The sequence below is a fragment of the Bos grunniens genome, chromosome 13, assembly GCF_055505025.1.
Source record: "Bos grunniens cultivar Pamir isolate PY7600 chromosome 13, Bosgru_T2T1.0, whole genome shotgun sequence".
NCBI classification, from domain to species: Eukaryota; Metazoa; Chordata; class Mammalia; order Artiodactyla; family Bovidae; genus Bos; species Bos grunniens.
Window position 1 is genome coordinate 825,957 of NC_141177.1, and position 17,236 is coordinate 843,192.

At 44.7% G+C, this 17,236-nt stretch overlaps 1 protein-coding gene across 1 annotated transcript; it reads left to right on the top strand.

Annotated features, from left to right (window-relative positions):
- Positions 1-374: 374 nt before the first annotated feature.
- LOC147359941 (uncharacterized) lies at positions 375-11,886 on the top strand. The gene is made up of 3 exons (XM_086331244.1): positions 375-416; positions 9,034-10,130; positions 11,075-11,886. Exons 1-2 carry the CDS (start codon positions 375-377, stop codon positions 9,985-9,987), a joined length of 996 nt encoding a protein of 331 aa, XP_086187370.1. The 3' UTR covers positions 9,988-10,130; positions 11,075-11,886.
- The last annotated feature ends 5,350 nt before the right edge of the window (positions 11,887-17,236 follow it).

The window sequence follows — 17,236 nt, forward strand, 5'->3', positions numbered from 1 at the left end:
AAATGAAACTCATATGGACAGCAGTTATATTTGAATTTCAGACAAAGATAAACTCAATATTTCTTCCTGGTGATGGTAAGGGATGCTGTCTTGCGCTGATCTCTATCTGGCCCTGGATGCCAGTAGCACCCACTTTCTTTCAGTTTTGACAAAAAAAATATCTTCAGACGTTGTCAAATATCTCCTGGGGGTGGTAATTAAGAGGGACAAATTCACCATCTACTGAGAACCACTCAATTCTAATCAAGATGGTCATTTGCTGTTGTATTTGCCAATTATTCAAGCTATGAAAACTAATTTGAATTTGGTTTTTGTAAATTATATCTAAAGGAAATCTTGAGATAGGTAAATGTCAGAGCACTGTGCTAAGGGCGATGGGTGTACGCCACAAGGAAAAGAGAAGATTTTACATCAATGTATGTAGTTAGTTAGTTAGTGTTAGTCACTCAGCAATGTCTGACTCTTTGTAACTCCATGGACTGTACCCAGCAGGCTCCTCTGTCCATGGAATTTTCCAGGCAAGAATATTGGAGTGGGTAGCTAATTCCATTCTCCAGAGGATCTTCTCAACTCAGGAATTGAATCCTGGTCTCCTACACTGCAGGCAGATTCTTTACCATCTGAGCCACCAGGGAAGCCCCAATGTATGTATGGGAGAGGGCAAAAGAGAGACCAGGATGCACTGAGTCTTAAGAGTGACGTTTTTTCCAGATTGTTGACCTAGAAACAGATTCACCCAGGTGTGTATCCAGACTATATATTCTGAGTCCAGTTGTGATTGGGAAATGTTTGGTCAAACAAGTAAAGCTGTTTGATTTTTTATTTTTTAGAATAGGATGTTTAGAGAATTTAGGAAGATAGTGTGATTTAATAATCACAAATTTCTCAAAATTTTGGACCAAATATTTTAGCAGCTTCAGTTAACGTCTTTCATGACGTAACATTCTACAGAATTCAAAGTGATGAATGCAATGGTCTGCCAATACAGAAGGCAGGCCAGGCGGGGCAGAGAGAACAAGGTGAAGGATAAAGAGCAGAGAGTCCTCTGAGTGTGGAGATGCAGACAAAGCCTGATCACATGGACACTGAGAGACCCCTCTGTTTACCTGCATTTAGAGAGAACTGGAGAGATACGATGTACCCTGTGTAACAGAGATTTTCCACATTTTCCCCCAAAGGCAACCAGAGAGTTGATAAAATGAATAACCTGATCCTGGATGACTTTGGGAAATCTTTCTGCCCCATGGAAAGTGAAGTAGAGCAGGGTGAAACTGCAGGCAAGGTAACCCCCTAGGATCACAACAGAAGTTGTAAGGGTTTTGAATAATGAGTAGCATTAACAACACATGAGATAGAGTGATTTGAGAAATGTTAGTGCAGAAGACTGTGCACTGGTAATCTGCCATTTTTTGTTGCCATTTTTAACCATTTAGAAGGTCATTTTAATTTCAAAGACTATATAGATTTTTCATACCAGTGAGCCAAATTCTGTGCAAAGGTAACAAACAGTGTTCATTCAAAAAACTAAGGTCAGGGCATCCGGTTCCATCCTTTATGGCAAATAGATGGGGAAACAATGGAAACTACGACAGACTTTATTTTCTTGGGCTCCAAAATCACCACAGATGGTGAAGGTAGCCATGAAATGAAAAGACATTTGCTCCGTGGAACAAAAGTTATGACCAACCTAGACAGCATATTAAAAACTTTGCTGATAAAGGTCTGTCTAGTCAAGGCTAAGGTTTTTCCCGTAGTCATATAGGGATGTGAGGCTTGGACTATAAAGAAAGATGACTGCCAAAGAATTGAGGCTTTTGAACTGTGGTGTTTTAGAAGACTCTTGAGAGTCCCTCTGACAGCAAGGAGATCCAACTAGTCCATCCTAAAGGAAATCAGTCCTGATTATTCATTGGAAGGACTGATGCTGAAGTTGAAATTCCAAAACTTTGGCCACCTGATGCGAAGAACCGACTCACTGGAAAAGACCCTGATGCTGGGAAAGACTGAAGGCAGGAGGAGAAGGGGACGACAGAGGATGAGGTTGTTGGATGGTGTTGCCAACTCAGTGGCCATGAATTTGAGCAAGGTTCAGGAGCTGATGATGGACAGGGAAGCCTGGAGTGCTGCAGTCCATGGGGTCACAAAGAGTTGGACATGATTGAGCGACTAAACTGAACTGAACAAACAATGTGGGTGGCTTAGACTCTGGGATCATGAGAAGAAGTATCTTTAAAAAATGTTTCTATGTTGTCACAGAGCAGAAGCTTTGGGTTCCCTGCATCATACAGCTAATTCCCATGGGTTATCTATTTTATGTATGGCAATGTATATGCTTTTTACATATGGTAATGTATATGCCCCACCCATCAACAGAAAATTGGATTTAAGATCTACTGAGCATGGCCCCTCCCATCAGAACAAGAAGCAGTTTCCCCCACAGCCAGCCTCTCCCATCAGGAAGCTTCCATAAGCCTCTTATCCTTCTCCATCAGAGGGCAGACAGACTGAAAACCACAATCACAGAAAACTAACCAATCTGATCATATGGACCACAGCCTTATCTAACTCAATGAAACTATGAGCCATGCCGTGTAGGGCCACCCAAGACAGATGGGTCATGGTGGAGAGTTCTGACAAAATGTGGCCCACTGGAGAAGGGAATGGCAAACCACCTCAGTATTCTTGCCTTGAGAACCCCATGAACAGTATGAAAAGGCAAAAAGATAGAACACTGAAAGATGAACTCCCCAGGTCGATAGGTGTCAAATAAGCTACTGGAGAAGAATGGAAACATAGCAGAAAGAATGAAGAGACAGAACCAAAGCAAAACAACACCCAGCTGTGGATGTGACTGGTGATGGAAGTACAGTCCAATGCTGTAAAGAACAATACTGCACAGGAACCTGGACTGTTAAGTCCATGAATCAAGGTAAATTGGAAGTGGTCAAATAGGAGACGGCAAGAGTGAACATTGACATTTTAGGAATCAGTGAACTAAAATGGACTGGAATGGGCATTTAATTCAGATGATCATTACATCTACTACTGTGGGCAAGAATATCTTTGAAGAAATGGAGTAGCCATCATAGTCAACAAAAGAATCCGAAATGCATTAGTACCTGGATGCAATCTCAAGAACAACAGGATGATCTCTGTTCATTTCCAAGGCAAATCACTCAATATCATGGTAACCCAAGTCTGTGTGCCAACCAGCACTGCTGAAGAAGCTGAAGTGGAGTGCCTCTATGAAGATCTATGAGATCTAGAACTAAAACCAAAAAAGATATCCTTGTCATTATAGGGGACTGGAATGCAAAAGTAGGAAGTCAAGAAACACCTGGAGTAACAGGCAAGTTTGGCCTTGGAGTACAGAATGAAGCAGGGAAAAGGCTAATAGAGTCTTGCCAAGAGAATGCACTGGTCATAGCAAACACCCTCTTCCAACAACACAAGAGATGACCCTGTGTGCGGAAATCACCAGATGGTCAATACCAAAATCAGACTGATTATATCCTTTGGAGCCGAAAATGGAGAATCTCTATATAGTCAGCAAAAACAAGACCGGGAGCTGACTGCGGGCTCAGATCATGAAATCCTTATTGTAAAATTCAGACTTAAATTGAAGAAAGTAGGGAAAATCACTAGACCGTTGAACTCTGACCTAAATCAAATCCCTTACGATTATACAGTGGAAGTGGCAAATAGATTCAAGGGATTAGATCTGATAGACAGAGTGCCAGAAGAACTGTGAACAGAGGTTTGTAACATTGTACAGGAGTCAGTGATCAAGACCATCACCAAGAAAAATAAATGAAAAAAAGGCAAACTGGTTTTCTGAGAAGGCCTCACAAAATAGCTGTGAAAAGAGAAGTGAAAGGCAAAGGAGAAAAGGAAAGATATATACATCTGAATGCAGAGTTCCAAAGAATAGCAAGGAGAGAAAAGAAAGCCTTCCTCAGTGATCAATGCAAAGAAATAGAGGAAAACAATAGAATGGCAAAGACTAGAGATATCTTCAAGAAAATTGGAGATACCAAGGGAAAATTTCATGCAAAGATGGGCACAATAAAGGACAGAAATGGTATGGACCTAACAGAAGAGGATACTAAGAAGAGGTGCCAAGAATACACAGAAGGACAATCCAAAAAAAGATCTTCATGACCCAGATAACCATGACAGTGTGATCACTTACCTAGAGCCAGACATCCTGGAATACTAAGTCAAGTGGACCTTAGGAAGGATCATTATGAACAAAGCTAGTGGAGGTGATGGAATTCCAGCTGAGCTGTTACAAATCCTAAAATATGATGCTGTGAAAGTGCTGCAATCAAAATGCCAGCAAATTTGGAAAACTCAGCAGTGGCCACAGGACTGGAAAAGGTCAGCTTTCATTCCAATCCCTAAGAAAGGCAATGCCAAGTAAGGAATGTTCAAACTTTCACACAATTGCACTCATGTCACATGTCAGCAAAGTAATGTTCAATATCCAAGCTAGGCTTCAACAGTACGTGAAAAGAGAACTTCCAGATGCTCAAGCTGGATTTAGAAAAGGCAGAGGAACCAGAGATCAAGGTGTCAACATCCACTGGATATTAGAAAAAGCAAGAGAATTTCAGAGAAACATCTACTTCTGCTTTATTGACTTTGCCAAAGCCTTTGACTGCGTGGATCACAACAAACTTGTGGGAAATTCTGAAAGAGACGGAAATAAAAGACCACTTTATCTTTATTTAAAAAGGCTTTATTTAAAAGCCTCCTGAGAAATCTGTATGCAGGTCAAGAAGCAACACTGAAAAACTGGACATGGAACAACAGACTTGTTCCAAATTGGGGAAGGAGTGTATCACGGCTGTATATTGTCACCCTGCTTACTTTTATATGCAGAGTTCGTCATGTGAAATGCTGGGCGGGGTGAAGCACAAGCATTTGGAATCAAGTATTTGGAATTCCATCTTGCGGAAGCACAAGTATCTGGAATCAAGATTGCCGGGAGAAATATCAATAACCTCAGATATGCAGATGACACCATCCTTATGGCATAAAGTGAAGAGGAACTAAAGAGCCTCTTGATGAAATTGGAAGAGGAGAGTGAAAAAGCTGGCTTAAAATTCAACATTTAAGAAACGAAGAACATGGCATCCAGTCCCATCACTTCATGGCAAATAGACTGGGAAACAATGGAAACAGTGACAGACTTTATTTTCTTGGGTTAAAACTCACTGCAGATGGTTGACAATGCAGCCATGAAATTAAAAGAAGCTTGCTCTTTGGAAGAAAAGCGATGACCAATCTAGACAGCATATTAAAAAGCGGAGACATTACTTTGTCAACAAAAGTCCGACTAGTCAAAGTTATGGTTTTTTCTGGTGGTCATGTATGGATGTGAAAGTTGGACTATAAAGAAAGCTGAGCGCCAAAGAATTGATGCTTTTGAACTGTGGTGTTAGAGAAGCCTCTTGTGAGTCCTGTGGACTGCAAGGAGATCCAACCAGTCATCCTAAAGGAAATCAGTCCTGAAGATTGATTGGAAGGACTGATGCTGAAGCTGAAACTCCAATATTTTGGCCACCTGATGTGAAGAACTGACTCATTTGAAAAGACCCTGATGCTGGGAAAGATTGAAGGCAGGAGGAGAAGGGGATGACAGAGGATGATATGGTTGGATAGCATCACCGACTCAATGGGCATGGGTTTGGGTGGACTCTGGGAGTTGGTGATGGACAGGGAGGCCTGGTGTGCAGCAGGCCATGGGGTCGCAGAGTCGGACACGCCTGAGCGACTGCACTGAGCTGAATGTGTGTGTTCCAGCGCTGCTCTCTCAAGTCATCCCACTCCCTCTTCCCTCACTGTGGCTACAAGTTTGTTCTTTACGTCTGCATCTCTTTTGCTCTCCTGCAAATAGGATTATCAATGCCATCTTTATAGACTCCATGTATATGGGTTAATACAACCTAGAGGGTTGGGATGGGGAGGGAGATTTAAGAGGGATGGGACATGTGTATGATTGTGGCTGATTCATATTGATGTATGGTAGAAATCATCACAATATTGTAAAGTAATTATCCTGCAATTAAAAATAATAAAATTAGAAAAATATGTAGCAAAAAAAAAAACAAAACAGAAAAAGTTCTAACAGAAAGTGGAGTCTGGTTGCTCACTTCTCAAAAGCCATTAAAGAGGCAAGGTTGATGGGGAGAAAAAAAGAAATGTTTCTAGAAGCCAATTCCACTAGCTCCATGATATAGTCCACTTTATCAATAAGACATACAGATACTAACACATCCCACCCTGAGGCTCTGAGACGGAGGCTCTGCGTCTCGCTGAGCACCGGGCACAGGTTTTACTGGACTTGTAAGTGGGGAGCCTCCCGCTCTCTCTCCCCCTCTGTGTGTGAGCCGTTGGGGGTGTGACGGGCGCCCCTGGACCCAGACCTTCTGGCTCTTGCCGGGCTTGCTGCCTGCACGCTGAGAGATAAGGACTTGGCCAAGCAGACAGGGCCTCCCTCACTCCTGGCAACATCTGAACCCTCCATATGGTTATCATCAATCAGCAGGCAGCTGTTTCAGGGACGCCCAGTCGGCAAGGCAAACATCTGAGCTGTGACTGCCCTCCCAAGCATGCTGGACCCAGGGCCCATCAGACAAGAGAACTGCACGCAGAGTCTCTGCCCACTGCTCTGGACCACTCAAACAGCTGCTCCAAGGCTGGCATTGGGCTGGTCACCTGGCAGCCCTGTTGGAGTGCAGAGGAAGATGCAGATTAGAGTCTGTTTGTTCAACACAAAGGGCTTTCTGTGAGAGAACCACAGGGAGGCTGGGGAGGGAGAAGCAGAGCTGGGGATGAATCTGACAAAACATCTTTTCGTGAAACAGGCCAGATGATGTAGACACAGGAGTGTACAAGATGAGCCTAAAGCAAAATGCAAAGAAAAAAAAAAAAGAAAGAAAGGAAAAACAGACAAATAGAAAACATTTGGACCCTGATGGAATGACAGTGAGGCTGTCCAGCTGTGTTCAAGGAATGAGAGAAAAGAACACTGATTCTATAAGCAATGAAGAAATACTTGTTAAGCACATGCCACATGCCCAGGCACTTGAGGATGAGAAGCAAGGCCTCAACAGTCCAGGGAATTTGCAATCTTCTCAGGCAGATGAGGCAAATCCACGGGAGCAAGGTAGCACAAGCAGTGCTTCCTGGTAGAACCTGAAATTCACTGCATGGGACGCACAGGAAGGGTGGGACCAGATTATCCTAAGCAGGGGACTTTAAGCCTCTCTGCAGATGTAGATGGTACAACACCCCTATTCAGAAGGGAGGAGTCACAGTGCACCCAAACACCGGAATGCTCCAGGATTCAGAGTGCGTGCCCCAGAAGCTTCCAGGAGCTTTTAGAGTTTTCACTGGGCGGAGCCAGATAACTGGTTAAAATGCAGAGTCCTGAACACCACACTAGAGACTTTAATCTCTTTAAGATCTGGGGCGAGGCTCAGGGAATCTGCAAACATTCCAGGTGTTTCTAAGGCAGCTTTCTCAAGCCTTTACTTGAGAAACACTGCTTTAAAGGTGACAGTGAGCTAAGGGAACTTAGAGCAACATTTTGCGACATTATCAGCCTGTACCCGTTGTGGGGCCTTCTGTGATCTCCCTGGAATCCCCCTGGAATCACACTTGTTAAAAGCTGAATGTTTATGGGCATTATTTTTTGAGTGAGAAAGGTAACATTTCATCATATCCTTCAAAGGTACTGTCCACAACTTTACCCCCAGAACTAATAATCTCTAAAGATGTTTGCTTTCTGGTGTTTATTTATTTAGAAAGTCACTTATTCAATTCCTCCATCCCCATTTAGATCTGGAAATCTCGTCCTACTTAACTTCTGTGATTTTGTCAAGTCCTCTCCAAGAGTGAGCACAACAAATCACTCCAACGTCTGAGCTCTCCAAAAGTTGGTATTTACCTACACTACAGGGCTCATCACATTCCACCAGGAGTATTTGTCTAAGCATCTGCTCTGTTTCCCCAGGGGGAACACAAGGTGGCCAACAGCAGGGACCATGTTACTGAATCGCTCCAGATTCTTTGCATAACCACCACCTAACATGTGTCAGAAAGAACTCAATCCATAATCTCTAATAATCGACTGAATGGACATGTGTGCGTCTGCTGAATGTTGAGGAGCTGTGAGTACAGGTAATGTGTTCCTGTTTCTTCTTCCTGCGTGAAGCTGTAATTTAAGAACAGTTTGGTGTTGAAGACAATTCAAGATAAAGAGCTTTCACTAACCCAGCTAAGGTCCTTACATTTTTGAATTTTCAACCAGAATCCTGGCAACTCCAGATCCAATGAAGTGTGGTCCGGGTTTTCAAAGCGTCAGGTGAAACAGAGCCCTTACATCAAATGTGATTCGGTCACAATTACAGCTGTGACCAACCTAGAGAGGTGTTTTTCTGCAAAGGCAAACTAATCCCATCTCATGTTGGGAGAAGCAGTTAAGTCTTAGTGCTCCCAGCCTCAGTTGCTGTCAGACTGAGACCTCTCTGGTTTAAGAAATGACTCCTCGTCATCACTCCTCACGCCTTCCCCAGGCCCTTAAGCCATGTTCCCTGCCACACATCCTGCTTAGATTTCCCTCAAAACACATTAATTTTCAGCTCTGGAAGAAATCTACTTTCCTTCACACAGAGAGCTGTTTGTGGCCAGAGGCTTTTAGCCGATGAGCAAGAACTTAGAACAACTCTTCATCCCCATCTGCCTGTAATCTGAAATTTTCAATCACTCGACCCCGACACCCGAAGACTTCAGCTTGGCAGGAGCAGCAGCTTCAAACCATGTTTGCAGTTAGCTAATAATGAGGCTGTTTGTGAGGCTGACAAGAATAGACTTTGTGGGCATTGCTTCTATTGTGTGCCTTAGATTGAATTCACATCGCTGGAAAGGAAAAAAAAAAAAAAAAAGATGCCACCTTGGAAGTGTTGGGGGCCCCTTGTGAGAAGACAGCTGTTCTTCTCCCTGTTGGGAGGAAAACGGCTGTAGCATCTACAGGAAGTCCGTGGGGTAGGACCGTGGAGGAGGCGTTACCCCGGGTGGAACAGGAAGTCCGTGGGGCAGGACCGTGGAGGAGGCGTTACCCCGGGTGGAACAGGAAGTCCGTGGGGCAGGACCGTGGAGGAGGCGTTACCCCGGGTGGAACAGGAAGTCCGTGGGGCAGGACCGTGGAGGAGGCGTTACCCCGGGTGGAACAGGAAGTCCGTGGGGCAGGACCGTGGAGGAGGCGTTACCCCGGGTGGAACAGGAAGTCCGTGGGGCAGGACCGTGGAGGAGGCGTTACCCCGGGTGGAACAGGAAGTCCGTGGGGCAGGACCGTGGAGGAGGCGTTACCCCGGGTGGAACAGGAAGTCCGTGGGGCAGGACCGTGGAGGAGGCGTTACCCCGGGTGGAACAGGAAGTCCGTGGGGCAGGACCGTGGAGGAGGCGTTACCCCGGGTGGAACAGGAAGTCCGTGGGGCAGGACCGTGGAGGAGGCGTTACCCCGGGTGGAACAGGAAGTCCGTGGGGCAGGACCGTGGAGGAGGCGTTACCCCGGGTGGAACAGGAAGTCCGTGGGGCAGGACCGTGGAGGAGGCGTTACCCCGGGTGGAACAGGAAGTCCGTGGGGCAGGACCGTGGAGAAGCCGTTACCCCGGGTGGAACAGGAAGTCCGTGGGGCAGGACCGTGGAGAAGCCGTTACTCTGGGTGGAACAAACTGGGCTTCTCAGGTGGCGCTAGCTGTAACGAGCCCGCCTGCCAGTGCAGGAGGCGCAAGGACGAGCGCTCCATCCCTGGTCTGGAAAATCCCTGGAGGAGGGCGTGGCAGTTCTCTGCAGTGTTCTGTGGTGAACTGGACAGGAGCCCTGCGGGCTGTGGTCCACAGGGTTGCACAGAGGGAGACGGGCCTGAAGCGACTTAGCAGGCGCAGAAGAGACCCGGGAGAAGCCAGTGGCGGCTGAGAGAGCTGGTGACGGCCCTCAGTCCGGGCAAGACTTGAGTCTTCAACAGGAAGAGTGAACAGCAATACATTAAATAAATGCAAATGTACTCCTAAAGCAGGAGCTACTGACTTTTTGTGTTGGTTTGGGAATTGTTTGGGCAGGTAGCCAAAATGCTTTCGATTATTAATGTGTCTGGTTTTACTGTTGGTTCTAGTTCTTTAGCCAACAACTGGAGGGGGAGAAGCTTCCTCAGGGTTAGGGCTCTGGGCATGCCCATCCACCCCAGGTTACTGTTCTTTAATTAATTGCTTTCTTCATTTACAAAGCCCACCGCATGTTTACTGAGCACCTGCTCTGTTGCGGGTCTTCTGGACCCTGAGGACTGAGGTGAGGTGGAGGAATGAGGTGAGCGTGACCTCACCTCCAAGGAGAGCACTCCGCAGTCAGCAAGGCAGACAGGAAACACGCGAGTGGCCACTGTGCTTCCCGGGGAGAAGGCCAGTCAGGGTGGGGGACAGTGACCAGCGCAGTGATGGGATTTTAGGCGGGGCAGTCAGTGAAGGTTTCTCTTGGCAAAGCTGAGATGTAAACGATAAAAGGCAGCCATGTAATGGCCTAAGGGATAATATTTACAATCTGAGAAAATCACAGCAAATTCAAAGTTTATGAGATCGTCATGAGCTTGAAAACTCTAAGAAGAGCAAGGCTCCCAGTATGGTCAGAGCAGAAAAACCTGGAGAGGAAGCGGTCTGGGCAAGGCTGAGTGTGAGGAGGGAGCTGGGTCACACGGGCATTACAGGTCATCATGACGAGGGGCCTGGGGTGTGCGACGCGTGTAACGAGAAACCACACCAGGGTTTCAGGAGGGAAATCTGCATGGTCAAGTCCGGACCCTTCCTCGTGTTCAGGGGTAACTTCTTTCTGTGTGGTCGGTAAGCCTCTTGCTGCCCCTCTTCCCCTGGAAACACAGACACTTTTGTGATTGCTACAGTGTGGCTTCTCTGGGAGCTATGAGACTTTTGCATTAGGTCCCCAAGGCCACTTTATTAAGAAAACAAAACTGTGTTCAGAAAAACCTCTAGTTCCTCTTGTTTTTCCACCCCAGGCAGGAAGCAAGTCTCACCGCAGAATTCTTCAAACACGTGAATTCGCTGGCTACCTTCAGATGGAACGTCTTCACCAGCCCCTCCCTCTGCTGGCTCTGAGTCGTCAGTGGTCTCCAGGAGTGCTCGATGCTGCCCTGCCTTGTCATTTGCTGCTGGAGCCGTTGCCCTGCAACGCACATTAAGTCCTCACTGAGGAAGGCACACTGCTCCTTCTCTGACTGGGCAGGAAACCTGCCGCTGTCTTGCTTCTGTCCTGCAAACTGCCAACAGACGGGTGGCGCAGGCGAGTCCCAAGAACGGCCCAGTATCAGAACAGCAGAGTCCAGTCCTGACGGCCATGTCCACACGGTGCCGAGACTTTTACACATACCGGGCATCTGGGCGCCTCCTCCTACTTTGTTGCTGTTACCTGATGATTCTCTGTGTCTAAAGATGCAAGAAGTGAATTTCAGCCACTGGGAAAAACTGTCCCCTCCCGGCCTCTGCCCCCATCCCCCTCCGGGCCACAGGAAGCATGGACAGCAGGCTCCTTCTTTCCTCCTCCTCCTCAGAGACGAGGTATGCAGGTCTTTGTCATTAGCATTGCGACCATTAGTAGTGAGAGGGTGGCGCTGCAGAGTGCCTTTCTTAATGGCCGGAATCATTTCCCTTTGATAGTAACTCAGTTACTCTCCCAAGTTATCTTTTTATTGGGGAAAAAAAAAAATCCAAGTAGTGAGGTGGGTAGTGGAGGTGATGGAAGATGCATAAACAGGTTCCTTAAAATTTTGAAATTACATTATTTACAATAAAATCCATTCTTCCTTCTGCATTGCCACTGCAAGCTGATTTATATTTTAATCAGATTCTATTCATCTCTTTATGTGTCACATTTCAAGAACTGTTAGTGTAAAATGTAAGTATGGAAATAAATATCCCTGACTCGGGCCAGTTGCACCTATTTTCTTACCACTTCCATGTAAGTGGGGATTATCTTCTTTTTACTTAATAGTCTCAATTTCAGAAATGATCTTTTGTGGTAATGCTTTCTCTGGGTTTCCTGTACATCTCTAATGACTCTTTTCACTTACCCTTTTTAGCCTTCGGGGATCCAGCAGAGATTTCATTGGGAACATTTTAACCTTCATTCTGACCTTCACTATTAATGTTTTCCACTGTTTTCTTAAGATTCACAGTCAAAATGACTCTATCCTTCTAGAAGTTGACCTTTTTCTATCTTGATCTTCTTACTTTTTTCATCTATTCAACATTCTTTTCTAGTCAAATGGGACTATACCCCATTCCCAGTATGCTTCTGCCCTCTGGATTCTGTACAGTTTATTATTACTTCCCCTCACTAAAATATTCTCTTTTCCTCCCATACCTAACTTGTGTATTCATAGAATATACCCTTTTTTGCTTAATTCTGTGTGGGTATCCACAGTCATGAAAAATATCATCCTTCTATGAACTTCCACATCCCTTTATCATTCTCATGTCTTTTACTCATGACATTCACTTATATTTTTCATTTGTACGTAACTATATTAGACTAAATGCACCTCAAGGGAAGGAAGATAGTATTGGTCACTGTTGTATTTGAAACACAAGGATGATCAATGACACTAGTCCAATGTATTAGTACCTAGCGCATTAGACTTACTCAACAAGTGTTTTTGAATTTGAGATGGGTGAATGAATGGTTTAATGAAGAAAGGTCTCAAAATTAAATGTTGCTCAGAAGTGTGTTAGTTGACAAGAAAAAGACCCAAAATTAAATGTTGCTCAGAAGTGTGTTAGTTGACAAGAAAAAGAGAATGGCGTTGTGGAGAGGCGCAGCTGAGCCTCCTTGCCCTCAAGCCTGCGTCTGAAGCTCCATCATCTCTTTGTGGACATATCAGCACATGATGGTTTTGGTGAAACTACTCTAGCCCAAGTTGAACATCATAAGTAACCCCTTAGCTTCAAGACCAGGCCAAGTCATATTCTCAAATCTTTATAAGGGCTTCCATTAGGATGAAAAAATAGACAGTAATTTTTTTTGTATTCTAAGACTATGTTTTGAGATAAGTTTTAAATTCACAGGACAGTGCAGAGATAGGTACAGAGTCTCCAAATGCTATCAGCGTCATCAGGGAGTTCTGAATGGCTGGGAACTGCCTATAAAGATGGAAATACAGAGATCCAAGGACTAGAGATGGAATTGAAATAAGTGAGTGGGAAGCCGGAAGTGCCCAGAAGAAAGGGCAGTGTGTGGGCGCGGGTGTGGCGAGTCACCAGCCGCTGACTGGCAGCAGAGGCCCACCGCGGCGTCTGAGTGCCTTGGGCTCCTCTGGAAAAAGGGCTTTGGCGTCATCAGGATGAAGGCGGTGTCTTCATCCCACTGTCGTTTCCAGAACTATGGTTCTGCTCCTATTTCTAGAATACGGTTGCTCCTGAAAATTGCTCCTTCAATGCAAAGGCTATTGTGGTTGTTGAATGGTTCACTGCTGAATAAATAAACACTCCCCCCTCCACACATGTTTGTGTCTCTAGTTAAAGAGGTATCTTCTAGGGAAAATTCATCCAAAAGGTTATTTGGCTTTTAAGGTTTCCAAATTTGATTTATTGGAAACAAACCCCAAAGCTTCCTAAATTAACATATTCTCTTCATTTTAAAGGGAAGTTCCTAGTATTCTCTCCTCAGTCTTGAGGGTATTCAAAAGTGAGAGTAGATATTTATGTAGAAACTCCAAAACTAATAAAAGGAAGTTAAATTATTCAGTTTATAAAATGAATAAACATTGTCAAGCTGGTCCTAAATCTATCCACAGGAAATAAGATGAGTCTCTGTATTTTTAAACCATAAAATGTTACATCCGACATATTTTTAAAAACTAAAGAAGACATCACCTCTGGTTCCCTCTCCCTGCTCGCTAGGACACAGACCACGAGGCAGACACACTGAATTCGCTGCCACTGTCCAGTGGTGCTTGCTCACGTAAGCCTGCTTTTGCACACACAACACTCCTGAGTGTGCACACACCACACTCCTGCGTGTGCACACACCACACTCCTGCTTTTGCACACACTGCACTCCTGTCCTGTCTGCTCTCCACCCCCAACCACCTGTTCAGCCAGCTCCCGATGATATTTCAATACATGTGTCAGGAGCAGGCCCACAATGACTCAGAAACGTTTTAAGGGATATGTGAACAATAGCCCTCATCTTAAGATTCGAAAGAAGGATTCTAGTGCAAATGACACGTACATTAAGGAGGGAAATAAGGAGAATCCCTGCAACTGTCAATTTGCAAACGCTTCTCTCGGAGGCAAGCATGAGGAGGCAGGGTGAGAGCGGCAGGCTTTAAACACAGCTCCACGTTTATGGCGGTGAGCTCGCAACAAAGCTGATCTTTCTAAGTTTCTAGAGAAGTAAGGGTGGAAAGAATAAGGCTTCGTTTTCAACTTTCGAATAGGAAACAACAGTGTCTCCCAGCACTGGCTGAAGTCAGATACAGAACACCCTCACGCTACTTGGCAAAGATTAGCTGGAAAATCCTTTCAGGAGAGCCGTGTTGCATATGCATCACTTATCTTAAAATATGTGTGCCTATTAAGTCAATAAATATTCTCCCACCAAGGAATACCAAGGAAATAAATAAATATATACATATTTTATGTACATAAGGATTAATGGGCTTCCCTGGTGGCTCAGTGGGTAAAGCGTCTGCCTGCAATGCAGGAGACCTGGGTTCGATCCCTGGGTCGGGAAGATCCCCTGGAGAAGGAAATGGCAACCCACTCCAGTACGCTTGCCTGGAAAATCCCATGGACTGAGAAGCCTGGTAGGCTACAGTCCACAGGGTCGCAAAGAGTCAGACACGACTGAGCGACTTTCCCTTCTCTTCCCTTCCCTTCAATGATTAATAACAAATGTGAAAATTAGAGGATAGCACACACACTGTTGCTTACTTGCTAAGAGGAGCCCGCCTGTTTTGCAAGCCCGTGGACTGTAAGCTGCCAGGCTCTTCTGTTCATGGGATGTCCCAGGCAAGAATACTGGAGTGAGTTGCCATTTCCTTCTCCAGGGGATCTTTCTGACCCAGGGGTGGAAACTGCATCTCCTGCACTGGCAGGCAGATTCTTTACCACTGAGCCACCAGGGATGATGTTATTTTAAATGGTAGACTATTCATAGCATAATAAGTTACAGAAATATTAATGGATATTGCCTACCCATTAACATCATATATAACAGAAAGAATTTTTAATGACTTAGGAGATGCTTATATATACTCTTCAGTTTAATTTAAAAAAATAATATATTATGATCCAAACTTGAAAATTAAAACCGTATCTCTGGGTGCAGAGAATTCAATGATATAAACCATGTTGAACAGTTAGAGGTCATATATTTTTTATTATCTTAATTATTCCTTCCCTCAGTCATATATTTAATTATTCAACAAATGCCCATCGAGCTGCGGCTCTGTCCCAGAGTGCATTAGACACGGGCAATCGTCATTAATGAACAAGGAACTCACACTTCAGACTCTCACAGAACTTAAAATTCTGGAGCAATTTCGGCCCATATTTATTCTCTCAGATGTTCTGCTAAGATTTCCCTGGGGCATGTCCCATGCTGTAGAGAACTTTTGAGAAGTAATATGTACAGGAATTGGTGGATTTTTTTGTATCGGTGATTCACCATCACATTCACATCAATTGAAAACTAACTCAAACATCTGAAAAGGTTTTAAATTTATTTATTCATTCCTTCAGCAAATTTATAGTCCCTAGTATATATTAGACTCTATTCTGGGCCAGTGGAAGATACACCATCCTGTGTGTTTGGTGGGCCTTGCATTTAGAACCGTAGATTCTGAACACTTGTCCTCGTATGATATTCTATCTGCAAAATGGGAAATGTAAGAACAAATTCCTGTATTTTCAAAGGGCTACATAGATGTTTGATACTTAGTGCTAAAATACTTTTGCTACCATTTGCAATCACCCTCCAAAGCATAAAAGATGTTAGATATAAATCTAACATGCACAGGGTCTATAAGTTGGAAACTACAAAATGCTAATGAAAGAAATCAATGAAGACTGAGATAGATGGAGACCTTCTGTGTTCACAGGATGGAAGAGTCAACATAGTAAAGACATCAACTCTCCGCAAACTGATCTACAGCTTTAATGCAATTATGGTCAAAAATCCCAGGAGGATTCCTTGCAGATATATTAATAGATAAATTGATTCTAAAATTTATATAGAAGGGCAAAGGAATTAGACTATCAAGATTAATATTGTAAAAGAAGAATAAAGTTGGAGGGATCACACTAAGTTATTTTTAAGACTTGCTGTATAGCTATGCAATCAAGACAACATGGTGTCTGCAAAAGAACAGGTGCGTAGATCAATGACACAGAATTGAGAATTCGGAAGTAGCCCCACATGAAGTATGATTCTTGCTGCTGCTGCTGCTGCTAAGTCGCTTCAGTCGTGTCCGACTCTGTGCGACCCCGTGGACTGCGGCCCACCAGGCTCCCCTGTCCCTGGGACTCTCCAGGCAAGAGCACTGGAGTGGGTGCCATTTCCTTCTCCAACGCATGAAAGTGAAAAGTGAAAGTGAAGTCGCTCAGTTGTGTCCGACTCTGTGCGACCCTGTAGACGGCAGCCCACCAGGCTCCCCCGTCCCTGGGACTCTCCAGGCAGGAACACTGGAGTGGGTTGCCATTTCCTTCTCCAGTGCATGACAGTGAAAAGTGTAAGTGAAGTCGCTCAGTCATGTCCAACCCTCAGCGACCCCATGGACTGAAGCCGTCCAGGCTCCCCCGTCCCTGGGACTCTCCAGGCAGGAGCACTGGAGCGGGTGCTCCCCCGTCCCTGGGACTCTCCAGGCAGGAGCACTGGAGCGGGTGCCATTGCATGATTCTTGACCCAGATGCAAAAGTGACTCAACACAGGAAGCGTAGTCTCTGTCTACTGTCCTAGTAGAGTTTTGGATAAAATATTTAGATGATATAAAAATAGTTCTGACATTTTTAAAGAAAGTATCTTTCAGTTGAGAGAATTTGTTTTTCTCACTTTCTTTATAACGTTCTCCTTAATTGTCGTTCTTTTAAAAAATGCTAGTTCTACAATTCTCATTGCAAGGAGGACACATTTCTAAAATCTAATCAGAAATGCTCACATC